General features: G+C 35.5%; 1 protein-coding gene and 1 non-coding gene across 2 annotated transcripts; one reads left to right on the top strand and one right to left on the bottom strand.

Moving 5' to 3' along the window:
• Positions 1 to 8,979: 8,979 nt before the first annotated feature.
• Positions 8,980 to 9,848, bottom strand: LOC115971942 (E3 ubiquitin-protein ligase RHA1B-like). Its single transcript, XM_031092060.1, has one exon. It carries the CDS (start codon positions 9,690 to 9,692, stop codon positions 9,195 to 9,197), a length of 498 nt encoding a protein of 165 aa, XP_030947920.1. The 5' UTR covers positions 9,693 to 9,848; the 3' UTR covers positions 8,980 to 9,194.
• A 15,711-nt stretch (positions 9,849 to 25,559) lies between these two features.
• Positions 25,560 to 25,632, top strand: TRNAM-CAU. The gene has a single exon. It is a non-coding gene; the product is annotated as a tRNA-Met (tRNA).
• Positions 25,633 to 25,752: the final 120 nt, after the last annotated feature.

Raw genomic sequence — 25,752 nt, 5'->3', positions numbered from 1 at the left:
TATTGCACTAAATATTGCTTGGCAAATTGGGAACATTGTTTATTTCTACAATAAATGTCATGAAATGTCTTTGCTCGTCTATTGCACTAAATATTGCATGCCAAATTGGGAACACTTTTTATTTTGAGTCCAAATCTTCTATCCCACTCTCCCTACTCCACTATATACTCCACAAATAAAAACATGCCACATGTCCATCTATTTTATTAAATGCTAAATTTATGCCTTCTGTTATTTCAATTACCTAAATATGATGGGTTATTTATTTTAGGAAATTGAAATAACAGAAGACATAAATTTAGCATTTAATAAAATAGATGGACATGTGACATGTTTTTATTTGTGGAGTATATAGTGGAGCAGAAAAAGTGGAATAGAAGATTTGAACTCGTTTATTTCTGTAATAAAGTGTGTGCAACATATCTGCTCAACTATTCTTTAGACTATCAGTATTTAGTTATTTCCTTTGTCCCTCTTGATAAAATGCTGATTGCTTTGGGAGGTGGAAGGAATACCATTCTGAATGCTGGAGATATGTTTATACTGATTGCATGAAGGTTAGCTTGTCTTTCACTCTCCCAATCAATTGTAAGAATTGAACTTAGCAAATCATAGCCAAAATATAAGTATGGATGAAGTTCTAGTCATCTTATAAGCAAACTTTGATTTTTGTGATTACTTCTCCTTCCAGTAAAATGATTACAAACTGGTAGAATTTGCACATGGTAGTTAGAAGAGTTATACACAATGCCCTTCTGTTTGTTAATGGTTTATAGATATTGCATGCTATTTAATAAGTACCGGTTAAATATAAATTTCAATTCAAGTTCAAATTTACCTGGATCCCTTCCTGCAAAAATGCCATTATTGCAGCTTTAGTAATAGCGTTGCTAGTGCTGAAACTGTCACCCATTTAAAGTGTAGATGGAAGTGTAATTTTCTTCCCCTTACGTTCTCACTCTCTCTCTCTCTCTCTCTCTATATATATATATTCCTGATCTTTCTTCAATCTTCACAGAATAAAATGGTCCACGCATAGTTTAAACAGGTGAGGCAAAAAATGTGAGTTACTTAGCTAGAGCAATTGTATAATTTTAGATTTAATTATTATTATTTTTTATGGACAGAAAAAAATGAGTTGAATGGCTTCTCTTTGCACTTATTTTAATTTTTGGTAAATGAAGCCCAGGGCTATTCTAAGGATCCGTTTGGATATAGTTGAAAACTGAAAATTGAAAAACACTGTAGCAAAATAATTTTTAAATGTGTGAATAGTATCGTGAGACTCATTTTTAATAAAAAAGTTGCTAAAAAGTAAAATTTGTGGGTCTGTGAATAGTGCATATCGTGCACTGTTCACGAGAAAAGTCAAACATTTCAACTCAAAAAGAAAAAAGAAAAAAAAAAAAGAAAACAGCTGAAAACGCAAAACGTGCGTTTGGGAAAACGCGCTTCCCAAACGCACACTAAGCCTTCTATCTAATGATTTGACCTAGTTTCAAATAAGGATGTGGTTTGTTTTTCTTTTTCCTGAATAAAGAGGATTTTTACTTTATCAAAAATCAATTCGAAAGTATCAATAATAACTCAGATAAATTGTGTCAATCATCAAAGGGAAGTACAAACGGATGCTTTGGCCAAGTTAGGAGCACAATCCTTCACCCATTTTGTTGTTTTTTGTAACCCGTCGCCTGTGGTGGAGACTTTGTTAGCTTTTGATAAAGCTAGCATGTTTTGTAATAGACTTGTAAATTCTTAGTTTAATGTTTATATTGTGGTTTATCCAAAAAAAAGGGAAGTACAAAGTAATAACTACTTCAATAGAAAAAGCTTAAACTATGAAGCAATTAATGAAATAAAGCAAAACTAAACTTTAAATGGATGTAAATAACCAGCTTCCTCCATGGTTATTTTAGTACCATAATTTTTAACAAACTATTTTCTGCAATTGTCGTATGTGGCAGGCTGTAATTGATTGCTTGTTACTTTTATATGAACTTAATAATTTGTATATTTTGTGTGACTAACACCATACAAGAGAGAGTCTTTTATTTTATATAGACACACTATGTGTAATACAAGTAAAATGAGTGTAGGGCAAGTACAATACTACAATGAGCCCAAGCCTAATAAGATGAATGAGATATAAAGTAAAAAAAGTCTTAGATATGCTTGTGTTGCTTTGAGATGAGTTTTTATTTATACTTTAAGGTCTTACGGTTATTTTTTCTCAATGAAATTTCATCCTTAATTTTTTACTGCACTTGGCATTAAGTTAATCTCTATGAATTATCTATTATTTTTAAATCTTTGTAATTGCAACGATCTTCTTGCTTCAATTTTATATTTTTAGTTATGATGTGGTCACATTATATCTATGTTTTAAATATGTTAAACGATGTTATATTCCCTTTATATGTGTCATTTCCTTATGATGCCACTTATCTTTACTTGGGTTTATCATTGATACTATTTTTATCATGCTTCAATCATAGCTTAATATATATATTTGTATTAGAATTACCTTCCGTTAGGTCTTATGGTAATCTGGATGACATATCACATATGTAGCTAAGGTAAGCACGCAAAGATCAAGGGAATAAAAATAGTAAGCTCAAAGAATGTGTGTGTGTGTGTGTGAGAGTGTGCCGTGCGCATGCATGATGCATATATTGGTTTACAATTCTTGACTTCTTGTTCTTGTCCAGATATACCTATCTCTCTACGTCTCTCTCTCAGAGGCTACAACACTGAGTAGTCAACTGAGGATGATTCTTTATCTAAACTAAACTCTCGCCCAATAGAACCTAAATCCAATGGTCGTACCAAACCCAGCTCAATTTTTAGTACCTACCCAGTTAGTTCATGAAACCTTATTTCTCACTACCTAATACGGTACTACCTATGCTGACATGACTGCCTGATCTCGATTCAGCCACACAAGTATTCATTTTTTCCCTATATGCCAAAGGTTTTGCTTGTACTATTGAACTGTATTTGACAATTGACACCATCGCGTATGCCCTTTAAATCGAACTCTTTAAAGTTTCATGGGACGACTAATACCATTTCTAGAACCTAGACACGTTTATTGGGTTCTCAAATTCTACACGGAAATAACTACGTCAAACAGTTCATTTTGGTAAAACCAATGAAAATGTTTTTCAGCTTTTCGTTTTGACTAATTTATTTATTTATTTTTTCTATCAAACCCGTACGTGCTCATATTTGATTATATACTCACTAATTGGACTTGTTCACACGTTTTGGCTTTGCATTCAACAAAAATAAAGTACGAAGTACTAACCCAAAAAATTTCATCTCTATCTATAATTATATATTTTTTAATTGAATTTTTATACAATTGTTTGAGGTGATATGTTTTGATTATTGTAGGTTAGGAGTAACGCCGGTAGTAGGCCATGGGAAAGCGATGTTAGATATTGTTCTCAACTCTCAAGTCTTATTTAAAGCTTTAATAAAATGCTAAAGTTATTATAATAATATTATAATAAGTTTAAAAATTAAATAAAAATTAAGCAAACAATCTAGTGACATAAGAAAAATTCATTATTTGTTAACTGTAATATTGTGATGATATGTTTTGATCGGTCGGTGTAATTTAAAAGTCATGTTAATTGTGAGCTATATGAAAGTGGATATTACACTTAATTGTCAAGGCAATCTTACAAAGATTTTAGTTTGTATCAAACAAAAATGAAGAAATATTTCTAATTACACTTTTTTATTTTCACATTAATTTATTGAGGCGATATCTTTTTATTGGCGTACAATTTTAAAAATGACGTCAATGATGAGCCATATGAAATTGATATTACACTTTGTTGTCAGAATAGTTTGCAAAGCTTTTAATTAACTTGCATTAAACAAAAATGAATACAATGAATCCAGTCAAAACTATAAATTTAAAAAAAAAAAAAAAAAAAAAAAAACTTTGACAGGTTTAGAGGTGATATATTTTGATTATTATACAATAAAAGTGATATTAATGATAAGTCCTGTGAATGTGACTAATATCAATCTATAATTAACTATTCAAAAAGCTTTAAAAAATTTTGTGAAATTTCTTATATTCTAATTAAAATAAGTCAAGCTAATGTTATGAAGTTAGTTAAAAAAAAATTCTTCCAAAAAAAAAATTTGTTAAAAAATTTAATTTGCTTAACTCTTTTCTAATAGAAACCGGCTGTCTAAACCTTTTATATATATATATGGTATTGAGGAAAGTTATTTTACCATGTTTCTAGAATGAAGCCTACTTTTAAGACCAAATACAATTAATCTTCTTCAAAATGAGAAAATTCTTAACACCTTCTTGATCCACATGAAGCTTCCTTTTAGTACCAGTCGTTTGTATCTATTCTTGTCATTGCTTCCTTTGAAAAATGGTGAGGCTTGCATTAGGAACCGTGGGGCTCAGCCTAGGAAAACAGAGAACAAAAAAGAAAAAGAAAAAGAAAGAATCTAATAAACGTGTACATCTAGAAGAATTAGGTATTTAATTTAACCAAACATCATTTAAAGAATTCCTAACCCACGTAGCCTCGCCTTTTGAAAGTTGAACTCCCACGGCAATTCATACATTATTTAACGTAAAAATAAATGGAAATTAAAAATAGGATTATAAGAACGTGGACTTATCTTTTAATTGCGCGCAACGTGGCATGGCAAAAGCTATCCACACACAAAAATTGTTATCTCAATCAACTCAAACTTAGATGTATGTTCCGTGTTAAAACATTTATTGTTATTTTATCTAAAGAAATTGATAAGAATAAATAAATTGTTGTCTCTATCAATTGAAATTTAAATGTGTAAGGACGCGATTCGTGGCGGACCGTAACAGTGTCGGATTCGCACGTAAAAAGGCCCCTAACAATATCATTTGTAGAGCGTGGGTTTGGAAGGCTAGGCCTTGGTTGACAGGCGGTGGGTTTTTCGCGGTATTCGTCCAAGTTTAAGTTTTCCTTCACCCCTGGAGTCTTTCTCCTGGAAGTGGGCTGGGAGGCTCTGGTTTTTGGCCATTTTTCCCAACCCCCTCTTTAGGTTACTTGTTTTTCCTTTTATATTCGCCTGCGTTCATTGTCCTTCGTCCACGTATAGGGTCAACCTTTCCAAGAGTGATACTTGTCCCATCAGCCCATATTCAAAGTCGTTGGGGGTGGTTGTAAAAGCCAAAGAATGCGGCTCTGTCAGGTTCAGAGCATTGAATGGCAGTAAGGGCAGCTTTCCCTGGATATTTTAGATCTTTCTTCCTAATTTCAGTCCTATACCGTTTTTACCCTTCTTTCAGGGGGGACTTTGGGTCTGCCGAGGACTGAGCTGTCCTCGGTGGTATCCAAAGGCTATCTTTATCGAGCTTGGGCCATAGCCCTCCTCGGCTTGGGCCTTCGGATTCTCCCCGGGTAGATGGGCCTGGCCCATAAATCATTTAGGCCCCACAAAATGCATGTTGCATATTTTGTTAAAACATTTATTGTTATTTTATTTAAAGAAATCGATAAGAACAAATAAGTTGTTCTCTATTTTAAAAAAAAAAAAATTTATCCAAAATATTGGATAAAATTTTATCCAAAAAATTTGGTAAACTACACATATCACTCCTATTGTACATCTTTAAAACGTAGAATTATATGGTTAAGTTTGTAATTACACTTACCTTTGGTGATTTGTTTTATGAGATATTTATCTCTGTTATGGTTTTCTTTATGGAGTATTTTCGCTAATTTTATGTGACTAATGCCAACAATATGAATAGAAGAAAAAGATGGTTCTATCCCACATTTCTAATTCTCTTTCTAATTTTCTCTTTTAATATTCATTTGGGTTTGTGAATGTTTACAAGAGGTAAGTTTTAAGATGGAATAATATTTTTCTTTAATTTTGTCTCAATTGGCATTGTTGGTACTTGTCACATCATCAAATTATGTCAAAGCTGATGAAAATACCTAATAAAGTAGACCATATGGCCCCATCAAAAAAAAAAAAAAAGTAGACCATATGGAAAGTAAATCCCTCATTAAACAAATTATAACGGAGTTAAGTGTCTCAAAATAAAACAAAAAGAATAGTTTCACGTTTTAAAGCTGTATAACTATATACTAAATGGGTGATATCTATAATTTGCCCACATTTTTGTTGTATGGCATATTATTTGATATTTTTCATTAAAAGAACTAGATAATTTAGTGTTAGCATAACTTCTATAGTTTTTTGGGTTATGATTAAACTACGATCTTCTAGATTTTCATAATTGAAAAGTTATTATATAGCTTCTCAAAAAAAAAAAAAAAAAAAAAAAAAACTCCGTTATGATTGTTGTGGGGCCCAAATGATTTATGGGCCAGGCCCATCTATCCGGGGAGAATCCGAAGGCCTAAGCCGAGGAGGGCTATGACCCAAACTCAACAAAATAGCCTATGGATACCGCCGAGGACAGCTCAGTCCTCGGCAGACCCAAAGTCCCCCCTGAAAGAAGGGTAAAAACGGTATAGGACTGAAACTAGGAAGAAAGATCTAAAATATCCAAGGAAAGCTGCCCTTACTGCCATTCAATGCTCTGAACCTGACAGAGCCGCGTTCTTTGGCTTTTACAGCCACCCCCAACGACTTTGAATATGGGCTGATGGGACAAGTATCAATCTTGGAAAGGTTGACCCTATACGTGGACGAAGGACAATGAACGCAGGCGAATGTAAAAGGAAAAAACAAGTAACCTAAGAGGTAGGTTGGGAAAAATGGCCAAAAACCAGAGCCACCCAGCCCACCTCCAGGAGAAAGACTCCAGGGGTGAAGGAAAACCGAAACTTGTATGAATACCACAAAAAGCCCACCGCCTGTCGACCAAGGCCTAGCCTTCCAAACCCACGCCCTACAAATGATATTGTTAGGGGCCTTTTCACGTGCGAAGCCGACACTGTTACGGTCCGCCACGAATCGCGTCCTTACAATTGTTTTTTTATTATCAAGCCAAAAAAATCAATTGATTTATTTACTGTAGATAGGGTTTGAATCACAAATTTCTTACATAAAGATAAGAGACTTAATTAGTACTTTCTAGTGTTATAAATAGATGCATAAACATATAGGAATAAATGCTCGTCTTGATTTTCTATCAATATAATTTATTTTTGTGGATTTTAATTAACTCAACTAGTAAAATATTTTGTGGGTTCCAGTTAACTTAACTGGTAAAGTCTCTAATGGTTGTATAAGAGATTTAGGGTTCAATCCCTGCTTACACCAAAAATTGATTGGTGTCTTGGTCTAATGATAAATAACTATATCATTAGGAACGGACGTCATAGGTTGGAAGTCTCTAAAAAAAAAACTAGTAAAATATTTTATTATCGAACAAAAAATCTGGGTTTGATTATATATAAAAGATTGGAACCAACAACATATTTGTAGTTGTTATTATTATTTTTTTAAGAATCAACAACTTGCCTTCTCAAAAAAAAAAAAAAAAAAAGAATCAACAGCTTGTAGTTATTTTAGTTTTTTTTTCCCCTTTTTTTAATTTATTTATACAACTTGATAACACAGTGCAAGTAAAGAATAGCTTATTCACGACTGCAAATTTATTGTATGTCAATTCAGATGAAAAGATGTCTTCATTCATACTTCCTCCTCCCTGATATAAAAAAGAAAAATATATGCTTCCTATTTCATACGGTAACGATAATATTAAAGAAAAATGGCACGGCTTTGAACTTTTCAATTTGTTTTAAAATAGGGAGCATTCATGAATCATGACATAATTTTTTCCCATGGGTTTTTACACTGTCAAACTTTTTTTTTTTGGTCCCAAATTATACATTAATTTTCTAATATTTGTTTTATTGTTAAGTACTTAAGTCTTAACAAAATTTTGCATTGAATCAGTTTACTTTGTTTAGGAGAGAGGTAAATTAGTTTTTCAACGTTAAATTCCATCACACTTAACATCAAAATAGATAATAAGATAATCAATCGTGCATTTTGATAATTCAAAATATTCCGCGTAATTGAGATGAAATATTAAGATAAAAAAAGTGTAATTTGTCTTTTTTTTTTTTAGTAAACTCAATTATTTATATATTATTGAATAAAAATCCGTTTATATAAAAAAGAAATCCATTAGTATTTAGTAAATGATAAATAACAAAAATAAAAAAGAGCGGATAGGAATGGTTCAAATTTTATCCCAAAGAGAATGATTGAGAAAGAAAAAGGAAACACCATGCCTAATTAGATTCTCAAATTTCTCAAAGCACAGGAAACAGTACTCCCATGTTTCCCTGAAAACCCGGAGAACATCATTTTATATATTTTCACAATTTAATAATTAGATCCCACGAAACTTGCCGGTGGCAACATAGATTAGAACTATAAACACTTGCAACACTTCTGTCAGACTAGTACAACCACAACAACAACAACAACAAAAATCTTTGTACAAATCCCATCACACTTATATGAAAAACAAAAACAAAAATAAAGAAAAACACTTTCTAGTTGTTGTAATGTTTTTGATAATTACATTATCAACTTTCAGTTCTCACTCATTTGTTTCTTGTTCCTTGCTACGTTACCAGAAGCGAGAGAGACTCTACTCTCACTATATCTGTCCCCACAGGCAAATTTTAAAAGCTATTAAGACATATTTGTCGCCCGTGACCATAGCTTTGTCCCAATTTGGTCACCGATATGACCATGTCATACTCAATCATAATATTGCATTTGACAAAACACATTTAATCTCGCCATTGCAAACGTTATCACAACCCACTCATAACATAAAATTATTCATGAACCAAACCAATACTCCAAAAACTTCCTATAAAAAAAAAAAAAGAAATATAAATAAATAATCAATAACGAGAGCAATTGACATCCCTGATTATGGAGACATCTAGATTCATATCTCAAAAAAAGAAAAAGAAAAAACTCGAATTATTAAATAAATAAATAAATAAAGATCCGAATTTCAAAAAAATTCATTATCCCAAAAGAAATGAAACTGTACAAATTACAAAACCATCTGATTTCTGATAACTAGACTCAAATTGTGAATATTTTTCGAAAATATATACACATGAACCAGTCCAAATAACCAAAATCCTTTTTTTTTTTTTTTTTTTTTTGTTTTATAATAATTTTGTAAACTAAGAGTTTCTAGTTAAATAGGAGTACTACAAACCAGTGGGAAGAGAATAATAATCTCCATAAAAGTCAGGGATCCCAGAAGCAGCCCAGAGTCTCTCGTTGAAAGTTTCTTGCATATCATCAGGAATGAACGGTGTCCGACACAGCGGACACGTTTTCTGCTCGTATCCCATCCAACGGTCGAGGCAGCCTTTGTGGAAGATGTGACGACAGTTTGTGAGCGGTCGGATCTCGTCGTTGGGTTCGAAATCGTAGAGGCAGACAGCGCAGGACTCGGGCTGGTCGACCAGGTCCGAGAACTTCACGACGGGGAGGATTTCTCGGATAAGCACGGCCGACACGGAGTTGAATTCGGGGACACGTGTCGCCGTGTCCAGCAACGCAATGTCGGGTTCGAAGAAATCGGACAGACCCACGTAGTGAAACATGGTGTAGATGAGTTTTCTTAAGAAACCCAGAAAGGAAAGTGCGTAGATAAAGATCTTTGGTAAGAGAAGCTCTGAATAACCCACTGGGAACCCCATAGTAGAGAAACAAAGGAGCAAGATAGTTTTTGAGCTTGTGTTTGTGTATAGCTATAGTACTAGGAGGGATTTGTTTCTTTTTGTGTTTTTTTATGGTAGTAGAGAGAGAGAGAGAGAGAGAGAGAGAGATGGAGAGGGGGGGAGAGAGACTGAGAGTGAGAGCTATATAAAGAGGCATGGAGGATGTGTAAATGTCAATAATGGGTCTGAGGTTTATTTTGAATGACAGTTTATGGTACTATTTCACTATTCAGCTGTCTTTTACTGCTGATGTGAGTACAAAAATCAAATGTAAATTGCTTGAGTCACTGAGTGTATGAAATCAATCGATTATTATGGCTGTGATTATAAATTGGACTTTTGTTTATCAAAAAAAGATTATAAATTGGACTTTTAGTCTCTTACAGATGGGGATGAGCCACCAGGGTAAAACTTTAGCATAAATTAATTACTTTTGGCCCTGGTTGGTGAGAAGTGAAAACAGATTTGGCTTTGATGTTTTTTCTATTTTTAAGGTTGAATGGATAGAAATAAAATACCTATTTCTATTTGCTTTAGATATTATGACAAAAATGTTCCTCAAAAAAAAAAAAAAAAAGATATTATGACAAAACTGTAGATTTTGTGGAAAATGGTTTTGTATAATTTTATGATTTTGTGTAAATGGTTTCTATAACTGTTAAGAATAGATAATTATTTTTTCAATTGAAGATAGAAAATCTTAATGTCAACTAGCTTATTAATTAGTTTATTTTAAAAAAACGATAGGAAAGTTTGTTTTGCTTATCATAAGGGGAGATGGGGGATTTGAAACTAGTTTTCCCTCTATCTTCACTTAAATAAATACTAATTATATATTCTTACTTAACAGTTATAGAAATCATTTACACAAAATCATAAATTTATACAAAATCCATTTTACACAAAATCTACAGATTGTTATTTGGGGATACAAAAATTTAATAAGGTAATAATGCCACGTGTCATACCTAAGGCCGAGGAGGCCAATATAGTTCCAAGGAGTCTATACACTCGGACAGTAAAGCCAGAGAGGCGAGCCATAGCCACGTCAATGGCACATTACTAGAGGGGGCCAAACTGTAGAGGAAGAGCTTCAGAGAAAGGGTTAGCCCTGACATGTTTGGGGGGATGGTAGCTGCCACCACATTTAATGCACCCCACCAAACTCCTTGGCCGTATTTATGTGGAGAAAACCCCTGAACAGCGTTATCTTGGTTGCCGCAACTCACAAAAGACTTGAGAGGGTGTCTGATGGGACAAGCACTCGAGTAGTGGCCTGCATAATCAACAAATTGAGGGCCAAGATTAGCCAAAAGAGGCTATATAATGTGAGAGATCCTCCAGGGAAAGGGGGAGGTTCATCTGAGAATCTGAAAAACACTGTAATAGACTAAGAAGAATATACTCAAGAGCTACTTTCTTCGGACTTTGCCGAGGAAGGATTTTTTTGCATAAAACCTATTTTTCTGTGTTTTATTTCAATCTTTAATCCATTATGAGCGTTGTTCAACTCACCGAAACCTAGTTTTCAACCCACTCTCTAAAAATTCTTTGTATTGGGCTCTTTGGACCTTAATCCTATTACCTTATGGGCTTAGGATCCAAAACCTACCCTTACAGATATAATATCTAAAACAACTAGAAATAGCTATGTTATTTCTAATATCCTCCCCCCCCCCCCCTCCCCTTACCCACACAAACGTGTACATCTACCCATTTAACCTTAAAAATATAAGCAACATCAAAGCCAAATCTGATCTCACCAATTAATCATGGGGTTAATGTCAATTAGCTTATTAATTAGTTTATGATTGGAAATGTTACCAAGAAAAGAAAAAAAAAAAGAGGAAAGTTTGTTTTGCTAACTATAAGGTGAGATGGGGGATTTGAAACTAGTTTTCCCTTCATGATAGAATTGGATAATGTAACTAAAAGTTATAAGGCTTTAGACTATAATAATGGAAGTTGAACTACCTCACCGTTTTGGGGAGTCAGAATACTAAGAGCTTATGAAGCAAAGGTAGGGGGTTGATAGAATGTTTAGTTGGTTTTAATTGTAATGTAATTCTTGTGGAGTTGGGGGGGGGGGGGGGAGGGGGGTGTTATGAACCCATGAGTAGAACTTACTCTTGAAAACCGGTTTATAAGGGAATGGTGCCCAAGAGCTTATAAACACATGGTTGAGCTTACACTTAATCCATATGGGACACTAGAATCATAACATACCACCACATTTCACAACTGATATCCATGATGGCCCACTCTAGTGACATTGACCCGTAATTTTAATCTAACCTTTAGAGCTACACTTGCTTAATTAGGGTGGTGGTTGGCTTTGATACCAAATGTTACAAACTCATGGGTAGAACTTACACTTGAAAACTAGCTTATAAGAGAAAGATGTCCAAGAGTTTATAAACACATGGTTAAATTTACACTTAATACTTGTGGGACACTAGGACCGTAACAGGGGGGGGGGGGAGGGGCAGCCAAGATTCAAGTGTTTAGAAAGGAGTTTCACGCATATATACCTTTAGATTAGGTTAGGGTAGAATTTCTATCTTGTATAAAAAAAATGTTATTGCACAAATTTAAATTTTCCTAAAAAGTAAAAGGAAGTAGCCTTAATTTGGTTACAAATGCTTCTACTAGGTCATAGGTCATATTCATTTGATTGATTTTTTTTTTTTTTTTTTAAATTTTTTTATACAAGATAGAATTCTACTCTAACCTAATCTAAGTGTATATGTGTGTGAAACTCCCTTCTGGAGACTTGAACCCCGGCTCTTGCCCCCCACACCCCACAAGAACTTATACTTGGGAAGTAACCATTGCACCAAGGGTGTGCGGTGGTTTGATTGATTTAATTTAGCAGTAAACACTCACTTAGTTAAGTTTAATTATTTAACGCTCAAGTTTATTGTCACTATACAAAAGATAAAAATCTTATATCACACATTTAATGTTATATGTTATACTCTATGTATTGAAATATGCCATGTTTGGCAACATAACTCCTAAAGGTTCAAGCTTAATTAAGGATTCATTTTAAGTTTACTACTAAAGAAGATTAGAAAAATCCTCAATCTAGTCCGCGATTGTAAATAAACAAAGTTGTCTAAGAATAACTCATATTTATTTATTTTTAATAAAAATTATTTATATTTGCTTATTTGCTTATTTAACTATTACACAAGAAGGAGTCATTTTAAGTTCGCTACTAAAGAAGATTAGAAAAATCGTCAATCTAGCTAGTCCGCGATTGTAAATAAACAAAGTTGTCTATGAATAACTCAGATTTAATTTTTTTAATAAAAATTATTTATATTTTCTTATTTGCTTATTTAACTATTACACAAGTTGAGAACAAACACAATAATGCAAAAAGGGTAAAAAAAAAAAATACTAATAATTACATAGTTCGTAAACAACTTTTAGCTACTTAATTAATCAAATTATATAATTTTTATTACAATTTAGCTATTGATTATTACGCTTTGTTTGTTTCATTGGAAAACCTTCTATAAAAATAGTTTTCCACATTTTCCAGTATTTGGTAGTACAAAAAAAATTGGTCAATGGAAAACTATATTTAGTTAATGAAAAATCTTAATAAAAATAAGACTTATTTTCTATATGTTGTTTTTCACAAAAAAAAAAAAAAAAAAAAAAAAAAAAAAAAGGAAAACAATCTCTCTCTTAGGCCTCTCATCTCCTATAAATATTGCATTCTTCTTTAGCCGCATGAAACATAAATTTTTTGCCGCCTTATTGTCATCTTTAATTATTTATCATTCTATTATTATTTTGATTTTGTAATCTATTGTTAGTTCTTATCGTTGTTATCACCATACTCATAGGAGTGGTTGGTTAGTTGCCGAATAAGTTTCCAATTGAGAGATAATTGTTTAGCTCTAAATATTAGGATCTAAGCCATTAGGAGGTCATGGGATGAATTTCAGATTGTACTGTGGTATGAATCTATGTTCTTTATCTTTTATGGACAAAATATAGCTTTTAATTATTATTATTATTGTTATTATTATTATTTTTAATTCATGTATGCATGACACAGGCATATATAAGCTTGATTTCTTGTTCCAAAGGACTTAGAACCATCTAATAAAATTTGGTCATCAAACTAGAATAGACTGTGCAAGCATAAATTTCCTTCTGTCTGAAACATGTATAATAAAGTGATATGTATCCCTGTGTAAAAACTAAATCAATGGTAACAAGTCCATTTCCAATCTTCGTCCTGGTATACATAGTGAGAAGAAGTATATTGTGGGTACTCTTCTTTCATCCACTAAATATATACTATTTGAGATATTTCTGTCCACAAGACAGATAATAGGTTGTTCTCCAAAAATGTTGATTCAATCAACCACAAATATATGTTAAGAATATATATGCATCCCCAGGTCAGTTTCCCATGTGTCTGACATTTAAGTTTAACCTCTATTTACTTCCTAATTGCAGATTACTAAATTGCCCATTAGTCCAATATCTAATAAGTGTAAGTTATACTTATACATTAATGTTGAAAAATGACAAACTTTGTAGACAATGGCTGAACTTCTTTAACAACTATTCAAGCCAATTTTGATTATGTAGGTGAATTTTGTTAGAATTTGGACGTGTCAATTTGGACAATTTGGCATTTTGGTGGTTATCAAATTATTTGTACTAGATTATTTTGTAGCTTAAACTATTTGGCCTATGTTTTTGAACTATTTAAAATGGATCTTATGGTTATTTTGAATTATGAGTGTGGGGCCCAATAATCTATGGGCCAGGCCTATTTGCTCGTGGAAAGTCCGAAGGCCCAAGCCGAGGAGAGCTATGACCCAAGCCGAGGAGAGCTATGGCCCAAGCCCGATAACATAGAGCACAAGACTGTTTTGGAATACAGCCGAGGACAGTTCAGTCCTCGGCAGATCCAAAATCCCACCGGAATAAAGGGGTAAAACTGGTATAGGACTAAACTTGAAAAGAGACCTAAAATATCTTGGGAAAGTTACCCTTATGACCCTTCCCAGATAAGACTCTGCACCTAGCAGAGCTGTATTCTTCAGCTTTATCAATCATCTCCAACAATTCTGGGATTAGACTGATGGGACAAATATCAGTCTTGTAAAGGTTGACCCTACACGTGGACGAAGGACAGTTAACGCAGACGAGTATAAAAGAAGAAAGTAAGTAAATCTAAGGGGAGGCCCCCTTCCACCTCCAAAAAACAAAGACTCCATGGGGGAAAACATCAGGAGAACACCTGCACATCATAGAAAAACCCACTGTCGGGTAACCGGGGTAAGACCTTAATGACCCTCAGATCAAGTCCGAGGAGTCCAACCCCATAGGATGCGACCCTGCAGAGCTTAAATATTCAAACCCAACCCCTCTTGCTATATGAATTCCTCTAAAATCAAGACCGGAGCATCGCCCCGTGACCAACGGCTAGTTTTTCAAGTCCACTCTCTACAAATCATATTGTGAGGGATCTTTCATGCGCGAGCCCAACATCCTTATTGGGCCGCCAAAGAATCGTGTTCTTACAATTGGCGCCGTCTGTGGGAAAGGCTTGCGCGTTGGCGCGGGTGGCGGTGGAGTCGACTCTCTAGCAAGCAGAGGTTCGTGAGGTTTCCTACGTCTCCGGCAACACACAGCGGTTGCTCCGACATAAACTTCTGCTAGGGGTTACGCCTTGTATTGCCAACGACGCGGGCAGCTCTAAGGGCTTTTGGCCACAAACCAGCTCTCCCCGCCCTGGTCTAGGGGCTTACGTTCGAAACATAAACGAATGTAAAAGAAAAAATTACAAGTTTTGGACAGAACCAAGGCCTTGCATGGTTCTCGGACTCAAGCCTATGGGGAAACCAAGTACAAAAAAAGAAATCTTACAAGTTTTGGACAGAACCAAGGCCTTGCATGGTCCTCGGACTCAAGCCTATGGGGAAACCAAGTACAGAAAAGAAATATTACAAGTTTTGGACAGAACCAAGGCCTTGCATGGTCCTCGGACTCAAGCCTATGGGGAAACCAAGTACAAAAAAAGAAATCTTACAAGTTTTGGACAGAACCAAGGCCTTGCATGGTCCTCGGACTCAAGCCTATGGGGAAACCAAGTACAAAAAAAGAAATCTTACAAGTTTTGGACAGAACCAAGGCCTTGCATGGTCCTCGGACTCAAGCCTATGGGGAAACCAAGTACAAAAAAAGAAATCTTACAAGTTTTGGACAGAACCAAGGCCTTGCATGGTCCTCGGACTCAAGCCTATGGGGAAACCAAGTACAAAAAAAGAAATCTTACAAGTTTTGGACAGAACCAAGGCCTTGCATGGTCCTCGGACTCAAGCCTATGGGGAAACCAAGTACAAAAAAAGAAATCTTACAAGTTTTGGACAGAACCAAGGCCTTGCATGGTCCTCGGACTCAAGCCTATGGGGAAACCAAGTACAAAAAAATAAATCTTACAAGTTTTGGACAGAACCAAGGCCTTGCATGGTCCTCGGACTCAAGCCTATGGGGAAATCAAGTACAAAAAAGAAATCTTACAAGTTTTGGACAGAACCAAGGCCTTGCATGGTCCTCGGACTCAAGCCTATGGGGAAACCAAGTACAAAAAAAGAAATCTTATAAGTTTTGGACAAAACCAAGGCCTTGCATGGTCCTCGGACTCAAGCCTATGGGGAAACCAAGTACAAAAAAGAAAATCCACAAGTTTTGGACAGAACCAAGGCCTCGCGTGGTTCTCGGACTCAAGCCTATGGGGAAACCAAGTACATAAAATAAAAACTGTTACTTGAACATTAAAATCCATCCGAGGAGAACTCCCCGTTAACAGTTGGGTTGATCCCTAAAACTGCACGGATCCCTCAGTCTACCCTCGGATCCCCAACACCAAAGGGATTGATGTGATATAGTGCAATATATTACCCAAAAACACAATCAAAGTCCCTCGCTACTCGGCCACCCTCTCGGACGAATTATTTCGAGTTTATCGTTCTCGGACATTGGTCTAGCATGCATTGCGCAGCACTCAGCGGTTATCCCGGTTAGTTCCAAGAGTTTAATTTATTAAGGCTTACCCTTGTTATACTTGATAATATTTGTGAGTTTAAACTGGTAGGAATCTGCGTTAAGGCGTTTTTCTGCCCGGAATATCATTAAGGGCAAGCTTACATTTAATATTCATGCACAAAGTAGTTGTTGCAGAGAAGAAAAGTATGTATAAAGAAATAAACTTATCTTTTATTAAGACAAAGGAACAGTACAGTGTACAATGAACAGCTGAAACAAACTTACATTAAAGCTAACTACGTAAGTAAAGAAAAATACAAGAGAGTGAAGATAAAGCCGAGGAGGTAGCACAGAGGAGAGGTTGGCTACTGCTTCGAGACCTTATTCCTCCTCAATGCTATTGCACGCCCATAACTCAGGCAGTAAAAAAACTCAACTTGAGCCTCACACCTCTGAAGGGAAGATGCGGGGAGTCGGAAGCTGAGGAGCCTTCACCAAAAGTTTGCCTGCGACAAGGCAGAGGCGCTGGTGGCGGAGAATCTTTCTTCTGACACACCAAAATTCTGGCATAAACAGGACCTGCTTCGGATTTTGACTAAAAGAGGGAGAAACACCCTTTCCCCTCTATCGAACTGGAATATTCTCTTGAATTTATGCCTCCTTTGCCCGTACATCACTCTTTTGAGTCTCAGGAGGACACGACGCCTCTGTGGCGGAGAGAGTTCCTTTTCCCCAACCCTCGCCTCAAACATGATGTGCTAAGGGAGGAAACTGAAGGATTTGTGCGTAGGTAAAGCAACTTTCTCTCTTATTTATTTAAAAAGATGAGGTGGTGGCATTTAATTCACGCAGCGTCCCAAGGAACGCTACAGACAAAATGTCTCTGACTCGATTTCCAACGTCGTCTGCAACCCTGAGGTTAAAGGAGTCTCGAGAAGGCGCATCTCGAACACTGGGACGCCAAAAAGTACTGCGTGATCAAAGACTACGGAAATACCTCTTAATTTGTGGGCCCAGTAAATTCGCGGCCCAGGCCCGTTCAGCATATGGGCCCAGGGACAGAACCCAGGCCTTGCATGGTTCTCGGACTCAAGCCTATAAAAAAAAAAAAAAAAAAAAAAAATCAAATCACAAGTTTTGGACAGAACCAAGGCCTTGCGTGGTCCTCGGACTCAAGCCTATGGGGAAACCAAGTACAAAAAAGAAATCCTTACAAGTTTTGGACAGAACCAAGGCCTTGCATGGTCCTCGGACTCAAGCCTATGGGGAAACCAAGTACAAAAAAGAAATCTTACAAGTTTTGGATAGAACCAAGGCTTTGCATGGTCCTCGGACTCAAGCCTATGGGGAAACCAAGTACAAAAAAGAAATCTTACAAGTTTTGGACAGAACCAAGGCCTTGCATGGTCTTCGGACTCAAGCCTATGGGGAAACCAAGTACAAAAAGAAATCTTACAAGTTTTGGACAGAACCAAGGCCTTGCATGGTCCTCGGACTCAAGCCTATGGGGAAACCAAGTACAAAAAAAGAAATCTTACAAGTTTTGGACAGAACCAAGGTCTTGCATGGTCCTCGGACTCAAGCCTATGGGGAAACCAAGTACAAAAAAAGAAATCTTACAAGTTTTGGACAGAACCAAGGCCTTGCATGGTCCTCGGACTCAAGCCTATGGGGAAACCGAGTAAAAAAAAAAGAAATTACAAGTTTTATACAAAACCAAGGCCTTGCATAGTCCTCGGACTCAAGCCTATGGGGAAACCAACTGCTCGGATGGGAAAGTCCCCGGCTCAGATACTGTAAAATGTTAAGGCCGATAAAAGTGTTATGATGATGGTGGGACACTCCACTATTCGGTAGCCTAAGGGGGCTGTTCATTTTGGCGGATGATATGTCTTTGAATGATTACTTCCTACACCGCATAGAGCATCCAGTTCTAATCCCAGCATTGTTTCGGGCAAGTATCGTTATTCACAAGTACGCATTGCTATGTTAAGCAACTCTGTTAAAGTTATGGTGACATCTTTTTATCAGCGAGTATTTTGGCCTTATTTATCATCGATTCAAATGCTATATTATTGTGCCGAACAGCGTTTGCAAATTTTAAAAAAAAAGCATAGAGACAGAACATGCGAAATAAAATAACAACAATTTTTATTAATACGAAAAATTATTACAACGTACAAAGAGGGGCTCAAACAAGCCTATACAAAATGTAAACTGCCTAAGCAACGATAACATCCGCAGTACAGATAAGTAAATAGTCAGACGTCTTTTAAACTCGTCTTCAAAGTCTCTCCAATCTCTGCCTCAATACTGCTCATATTACGATAAAAACCTTCTTTGGAAAAAGATGAAGGAGAAGGAAATAGTAAGGAAGAAATCAATGAAGAAGATGGAGGAGATGAATGAGGAAGATGGAGGACATGAGTAAAGAAGGAGGAGAAGAAGAGAGAAGAGATGAAAAGAAAGAAAATGAGCAAAAGAGGGAGAAGAGAAAGCACCAGAATGGATCTGGTGCTGGGAAGACTAAGAAAGGGAAGCGGAGAAGGCCACCAGTGAACGAAGAGAGGAAGAAGCAGAGACACTTAGTCCCTGCCTCGGTCCTGACTCCTAACACGCTGGGGCCATATTAGGTGAGCTCATAAGAGAGCGGTTGGTTGTGATGATGGGAGTTCTCGACTCAGTCACGCCGAAAGTTGGACGTGATGAGTCCCTGCTTCGGATTTTGGCTGAAGGGAAGGTGAGACGAATCTTAAGTCTTCGCCACCTTTGCCCTGACCGAGCCATTTCGAGTTTTATTAGAACACGGTGCTTTGAGGAGGGGTATGGTTCCTTCATCACTCGTTATGATAAACGTATTCTGATTGGGTGTATAACAATTGGGTTAAGTGAACGCTAAGGAAGGATGAGGGTTTCAGATCTCAGAAAGATGGAGGGGTGTCTGCACAAAAGTGATGGCTTCCTACTTGCCTTCTTATAGGAGGGGCAAAACGGAAGGTATTAAATTCATTCAGGTTTCCAAAAGAATCTGAAGAATAAAGATGTGTCCGTTCCATTTCCCCACCTCATCAGATGAGCCGTCGGACGTAAATAAGTCTCGTAAAGGGAATGTCATTAAAGGCGCGTCTTGGACAGCCAAACGGCAGGAGCGAGTCACGAGCAAATTAAAGGGAGCGCCTTGTAAGCCGATATATCTTTTGGGCAGGTGGAGAAACCGTCAGCATTAATGGAGGGCTATATTAAAGGAGCAGTAATAAAGGCTCGGCATTGCCAAAACCCCCCTTTCCAACCGGGAGGTTGAACAGCCGGGTTTTGAGGGGCTATTGTGGGGCCCAATAATCTATGGGCCAGGCCCATTTGCTCGTGGAGAGTCCGAAGGCCCAAGCCGAGGAGAGCTATGGCCCAAGCCGAGGAGAGCTATGGCCCAAACCCGATAACATAGAGCACAAGACTGTTTTGGAATACAGCCGAGGACAGTTCAGTCCTCGGCAGATCCAAAATCCCACCGGAATAAAGGGGTAAAACTGGTATAGGACTAAACTTGAAAAGAGACCTAAAATATCTTGGGAAAGTTACCCTTATGACCCTTCCCAGATAAGACTCTGCACCTAGCAGAGCCGTATTCTTCAGCCTTATCAATCATCCCTAACAATTCTGGGATTAGACTGATGGGACAAATATCAGTCTTGTAAAGGTTGACCCTACACGTGGACGAAGGACAGTTAACGCAGACGAGTATAAAAGAAGAAAGTAAGTAAATCTAAGGGGAGGCCCCCTTCCACCTCCAAAAAACAAAGACTCCATGGGGGAAAATATCAGGAGAACACCTGCACATCACAGAAAAACCCACTGTCGGGTAACCGGGATAAGACCTTAATGACCCTCAGATCAAGTCCGAGGAGTCCAACCCCATAGGATGCGACCCTGCAGAGCTTAAATATTCAAACCCAACCCCTCTTGCTATATGAATTCCTCTAAAATCAAGACCGGAGCATCGCCCCGTGACCAACGGCTAGTTTTTCAAGTCCACTCTCTACAAATCATATTGTGAGGGATCTTTCATGCACGAGCCCAACATCCTTATTGGGCCGCCAAAGAATCGTGTCCTTACAATGAGAATTACTGTTCATATATATAAGCAAGATGATTGGTAGAGATCATGAAAATTGAACAACTATTTTTTATTGTATTTATTGTCAAAATTTTAGTATGAAAACCAAATTCATTCTTGGTTTTTTATTTATATTGATTACATTAGTTGATTTACATAATACACATGTTTTAAATTATACATGAAATGTTATAGAAATTTTATGCATACCAAACACCATAAAACATTCTCAAGTACATTTTCAAGGTTGTTACTAAACACCAGAAAATGAGATAATTTTTTAGAAAATGTTCTTTGGAAAATAAACCATTTTCAAGAAAACGTTAATACTGAAACAAACAGAGTGTTATAATAGATTTATGAAAGGGGTAATTTTTTTTGTTGTTGTACTATTTATTATATATATGGAAAAAAATAAATTAATCAAATAACTTGTGAATAAGCTTATGTAGCTTGTTTGACGAAAACTTAAACAAAGCTTGAATATGTAATCTAATTTGATGATAAGCTTAAGCTCAACTCTTGTTTTATATATAATAATAATAATAATAATAATAATTTTAATATGGACAAAATTTAGCTACAAAATTGGTTATAACCTAAGACTACAGCTTTAGTCAATAAAATAAATATTGCTATATATTTTGAAAATCTAACCATTAAATTGCATGTTTTTTATGCTTTTAATACACATGTCAAATTTTGTGTTATTTAGATATTATTTACTATATTATCTATAAGTTTATATTTTATGCATAATTTTAAACCACAAAAACTTGCAATTTAAACAATTTATTGATGATATAGCTATTGATCTTTAATTTTCTAGTAATTTTGTAAGTATGAAGGATATAAGAAGAAAATATAATCCAATGGTAGATTTGTCAAAATTCACATCTAATAAAAAGATATTGAGTAAGGTTGTAGTTTTAGGTTATAATCAATTTTGTAGTAAAACTTTGTCCTTTTAATATTCGACTTGACTGGATCAACTTATTTACTATCCTAATCTGGTAAAAAAAAGAAAAAAGAAAAAAAGAGGAGACATATAGGGATTCATCATAGCCTTCCTAATTAGTACCGAGTGCATTTGTCAGATCCACAGGTGACAAAATTGTTATACAAATTATCCCAAAACTCTTCCATTTAACTAACGCATTAACCATTAGCATTTGACAAATCTAAAGGTGACAAAAATTTTCTTGGAATACAAAGTACAAACGGCTTCGATGATTTTTTTTTTGGTGTGACTAATTATCACGTACATAATTAGATCCTATTCGGTGGCTTAATTTGTCGATAGGGTCCATGTTATTGATTCATAAAATAAAACTATGATCCCTTGAAAATGACGTCAGTAACAACCGAATCGTTCGTTTAATCAAGACAAAGGTATATATATATCCTTAGTAATAATTGAAAGTTGTAAAAATGGACAGGACAGCCGAAGATTAATTATTAGCTAGGGATCAATCATCAAATAAAGTAGTGGGAAAAAGAGAGTCATGGTGTTGAAAATGAAATGTCCTAAACATGAAGTGTGGGGGCTGATAGTTCCACCAAAAGAAGCTACACATATATAAAAGAAAACAATGGCAAAAGGAGGGCCTGGTTATATTATGGCTATTGGGTGATACTAATTTGGTGTCTTCTGACATATCATGGTGCCATTGCCCATTCTTAATAAGTTGGGGGCACCACTTTTGAACATAGCAAATGGCTTTTATAAGCTTGTTTGAGACAACGTTTTTAGGTCTCTCAATTATAGATTGAATCGCCACTAGACATGTCAAATTGCACTTCTTTATTTGCTGAATCAAATAGCCTATTTGAGAGAGAGACACACACACACACAACAGTTGCAAAGAAAATTGAGGAGCACAAAACTTAAAATGCGAGTCATTAAAGAACACTAATTGATTAGAACTTCCCACATGATACTATGTTAATTTAAGAAAAGATTACCCAAGTGTTTTGATCTATGATAAGGAACCTTTGGACCCTAAAAAAAAGTGCATTATGCATGACTTTCAAATCATAATACATTGATTAATGCAGGTGATGACTAGACATTTATACACAAAACAAAGATACGAAGTTCATTTACAAGTCAATTTTATGAATAATGTCACGAAAAGCATTTATATACAAATGATGCTGACCATTTTTTTTTTTGCTTTACTAACTTTTACGTACTAAAGTGAAAAGTGGATGTAGCGACCCTCAAACGAAAAGCATCTAACAATATTAATGGTAGTGGTAGACATAAAACATGTTCTCATGAAAACAAATAGTTCATGAATAATTGATTTCTCAAAAACAAAAACAAAAAAAAAAGTTCATGAATTAATACCTCTCACGACTTACGTTTGATTTATGGGGCCATTTGAAAATTTAAAAGAACATTTTTAAAACTTAAAATTTTGTTGTGCAACCGCAACTCTTTATAGTTTTTATTATTATTTTATTATTTTTTTTTAAAAACTCATTTTAAACTCAAAATATCGCTTCCAACAGTTTATACAATCGCACCCTTAGTTCTAATTCAATCACTATATATAATTACATATAGATTACCATTTTACAAATGAAGATGAACACCAATGCTCTCACTAATGACAATCATGAGAACTCTGACTCAAGACCTGATATATATATATTTTGTATAGTTTTGAACCAATCAACACTTTCAACGAGAGAGATTGGTGAGGCCTAGCCAAAACAAGAAAGGAGTATGGATTAGAAGTTGGAAGAAGAGAAGGGCGTGGCAATATGTGTGAGCACAACGTGGGTAGCGAGTGGCATATACATATATATATGCTTAGTTGATGCTGATCATCACCATGCAGCACCAAGGTCCTATTACCAATTTTGCTCTGACACATGTCCGAATACAGCCACAACATCATTGCCCCACCCTATAACAGATTCACAGCCCCATACTTGTTTATTCTTTTAATTCTAACATCCACTCCCAAATATATATTATAGTATTATAAGCCCTACGCACCCACCTCCCGACCACCAGGACCAGACCTCTCACCAGTCACCACCACCTTCTTTGTCTCATTCTTAATTTGTTTGTGTGTCCATGCCCTGGACTCCCAATCCGAATCACATTCACATTCTTCACTATTTTATGTTATCAAAACTGGCTTAATATATGTAAGATACTATTCATAAAAGACAGTAGCTAGTCTTATTTTTATAAATATTGTGTGTATTCGTAATTTTCATTTAAGCAAAACAAATTTTGGGTCACTTGAGTGTGCGTTTGAATGGGTCTTTTTTTTCATTTGTTTATTTTGTTTATAAATTTATTTTCAGACAACAATGAATGTATTAGTGAAGTGCCATTGTTAGCTAATGTGGTTGCGAGGATACTTTCAAAGTCTAATGGGAAAGTGATTATCTTTGTTTTGAACTCAAAATAGAAGGATTTGAGAATCCTAATTAGTCCATAATAAAAGTTATTTGGTGAGTTTTGTCTGCATCTCTTTTGGTGTGTTTGCTTCTTCATCTTTTGAGCAGTGCAAAATTCTTGAGGCACATGCTTATCGTGCTACCTTAATAGCTTAATTAATGGCCTAGAAGGACCAGGTTGTGAAAGCAATTTGTTAGTAAGTTTAACATAAACAAAACCACAAATTCAAATGAGGCACAAGTTTGAGTATTTGCGAGTACTCTGGCATTTTGGCCCTATTAGGATCAGATTAACAGGTCAGCCAACTAAATCCAACTGTGATTTCTTTCTAAACCAAGGTGTAATGCTAATATCTTAAGCCAAAACTATTCCAATGGTAATATTTAATCCAATAAGTTCAGAGTTCTGGCTTCTTTTTTACTCATTGCCTAGACATTTTACTTGAAAGATGAGATTTGTACGTAATTAGTTCTCTACGTTTCCTAAATTAATAACTAATAATCAGAAATTGCCTGCCATTATGTTGAACTAAGCATCACAACTCGGTCTACTAATAAGTTAAAAGATCAAATTCTGTCCAACCTTGCTGATCAGATATTGTCTATGCTTCATAGCAATGGCCAAAAAACATATGAATACTTAGTGGCAGAATTAATTAGCAGCCGCAACTTGTATTGTAAAAGCATATGCAAAATGGTTTGCTGGGTCATGCTTAATTTTAAGGCAACATGTGAAAGCACGTTGATCACTGCCTCATTGGTGATATAAACTGTCAAAACTGACAAGGACCACATGGCTTTTTTTCCCTTGTGTCCATTTTTTTTCCCTTTGTTTTGGGAAATTGAAGCACTAATCATTGTTTGTGAACATTTTATTCTCCCACTAGTGTGAGCAGTCCTTGCCCCTTGCGTATGGGAAAGAAGTAATAAGCTTATAATTAACAAAATTTATGGCTTAACTAATAACTAATAAACCCATAAATTGGTTTCCTCATTAGGGAAATTTCCCTTCATTTTTTTTTCTTGTTTGCATTTCGCATTAGCCAAATGTAGAGAAAAACATGGAAAAACACTTTTTGATTGTACAACAACGCTGCAAACATAGATGCTTGTCATTGAAAAAGATAAGTATATGCATGTTATGTCCTTGTATTGTATTTGTACCAATTATACATGTTATGTCCTTGTATTGTATTTGTACCAATTAGATAACTATGAAGATATTCTTACTCATTTTATAATCTATCGATGTCATAGGCCCCATTTTTCTCTCTTTGTGATGATAAATGACTTACTTAACTCAGTGGTTAGAGTATTGCTTTCATACGGCAAGAGTCATTGGTTCAAATCCAATAGTAGGTATATCTTATTAGATACCTGAGTCAAGGGTATGGTATCTAATAAGTTTTTCTACTCATCTTCTTTTATTGATTTTGTATATTTTCCATCCTACTTTATTTCTCTATTTTTTTTATTGAAATT

This window comes from Quercus lobata, chromosome 12 (genome assembly GCF_001633185.2).
Source record: "Quercus lobata isolate SW786 chromosome 12, ValleyOak3.0 Primary Assembly, whole genome shotgun sequence".
Lineage (NCBI taxonomy): Eukaryota > Viridiplantae > Streptophyta > Magnoliopsida > Fagales > Fagaceae > Quercus > Quercus lobata.
This window is presented reverse-complemented; position numbering and strand designations above follow the sequence as displayed.

Excerpts from the sequence above, each read along its gene's own strand:
- LOC115971942 (XM_031092060.1), bottom strand. The coding sequence starts at position 9,692 with ATGGGGTTCCCAGTGGGTTATTCAGAGCTTCTCTTACCAAAGATCTTT.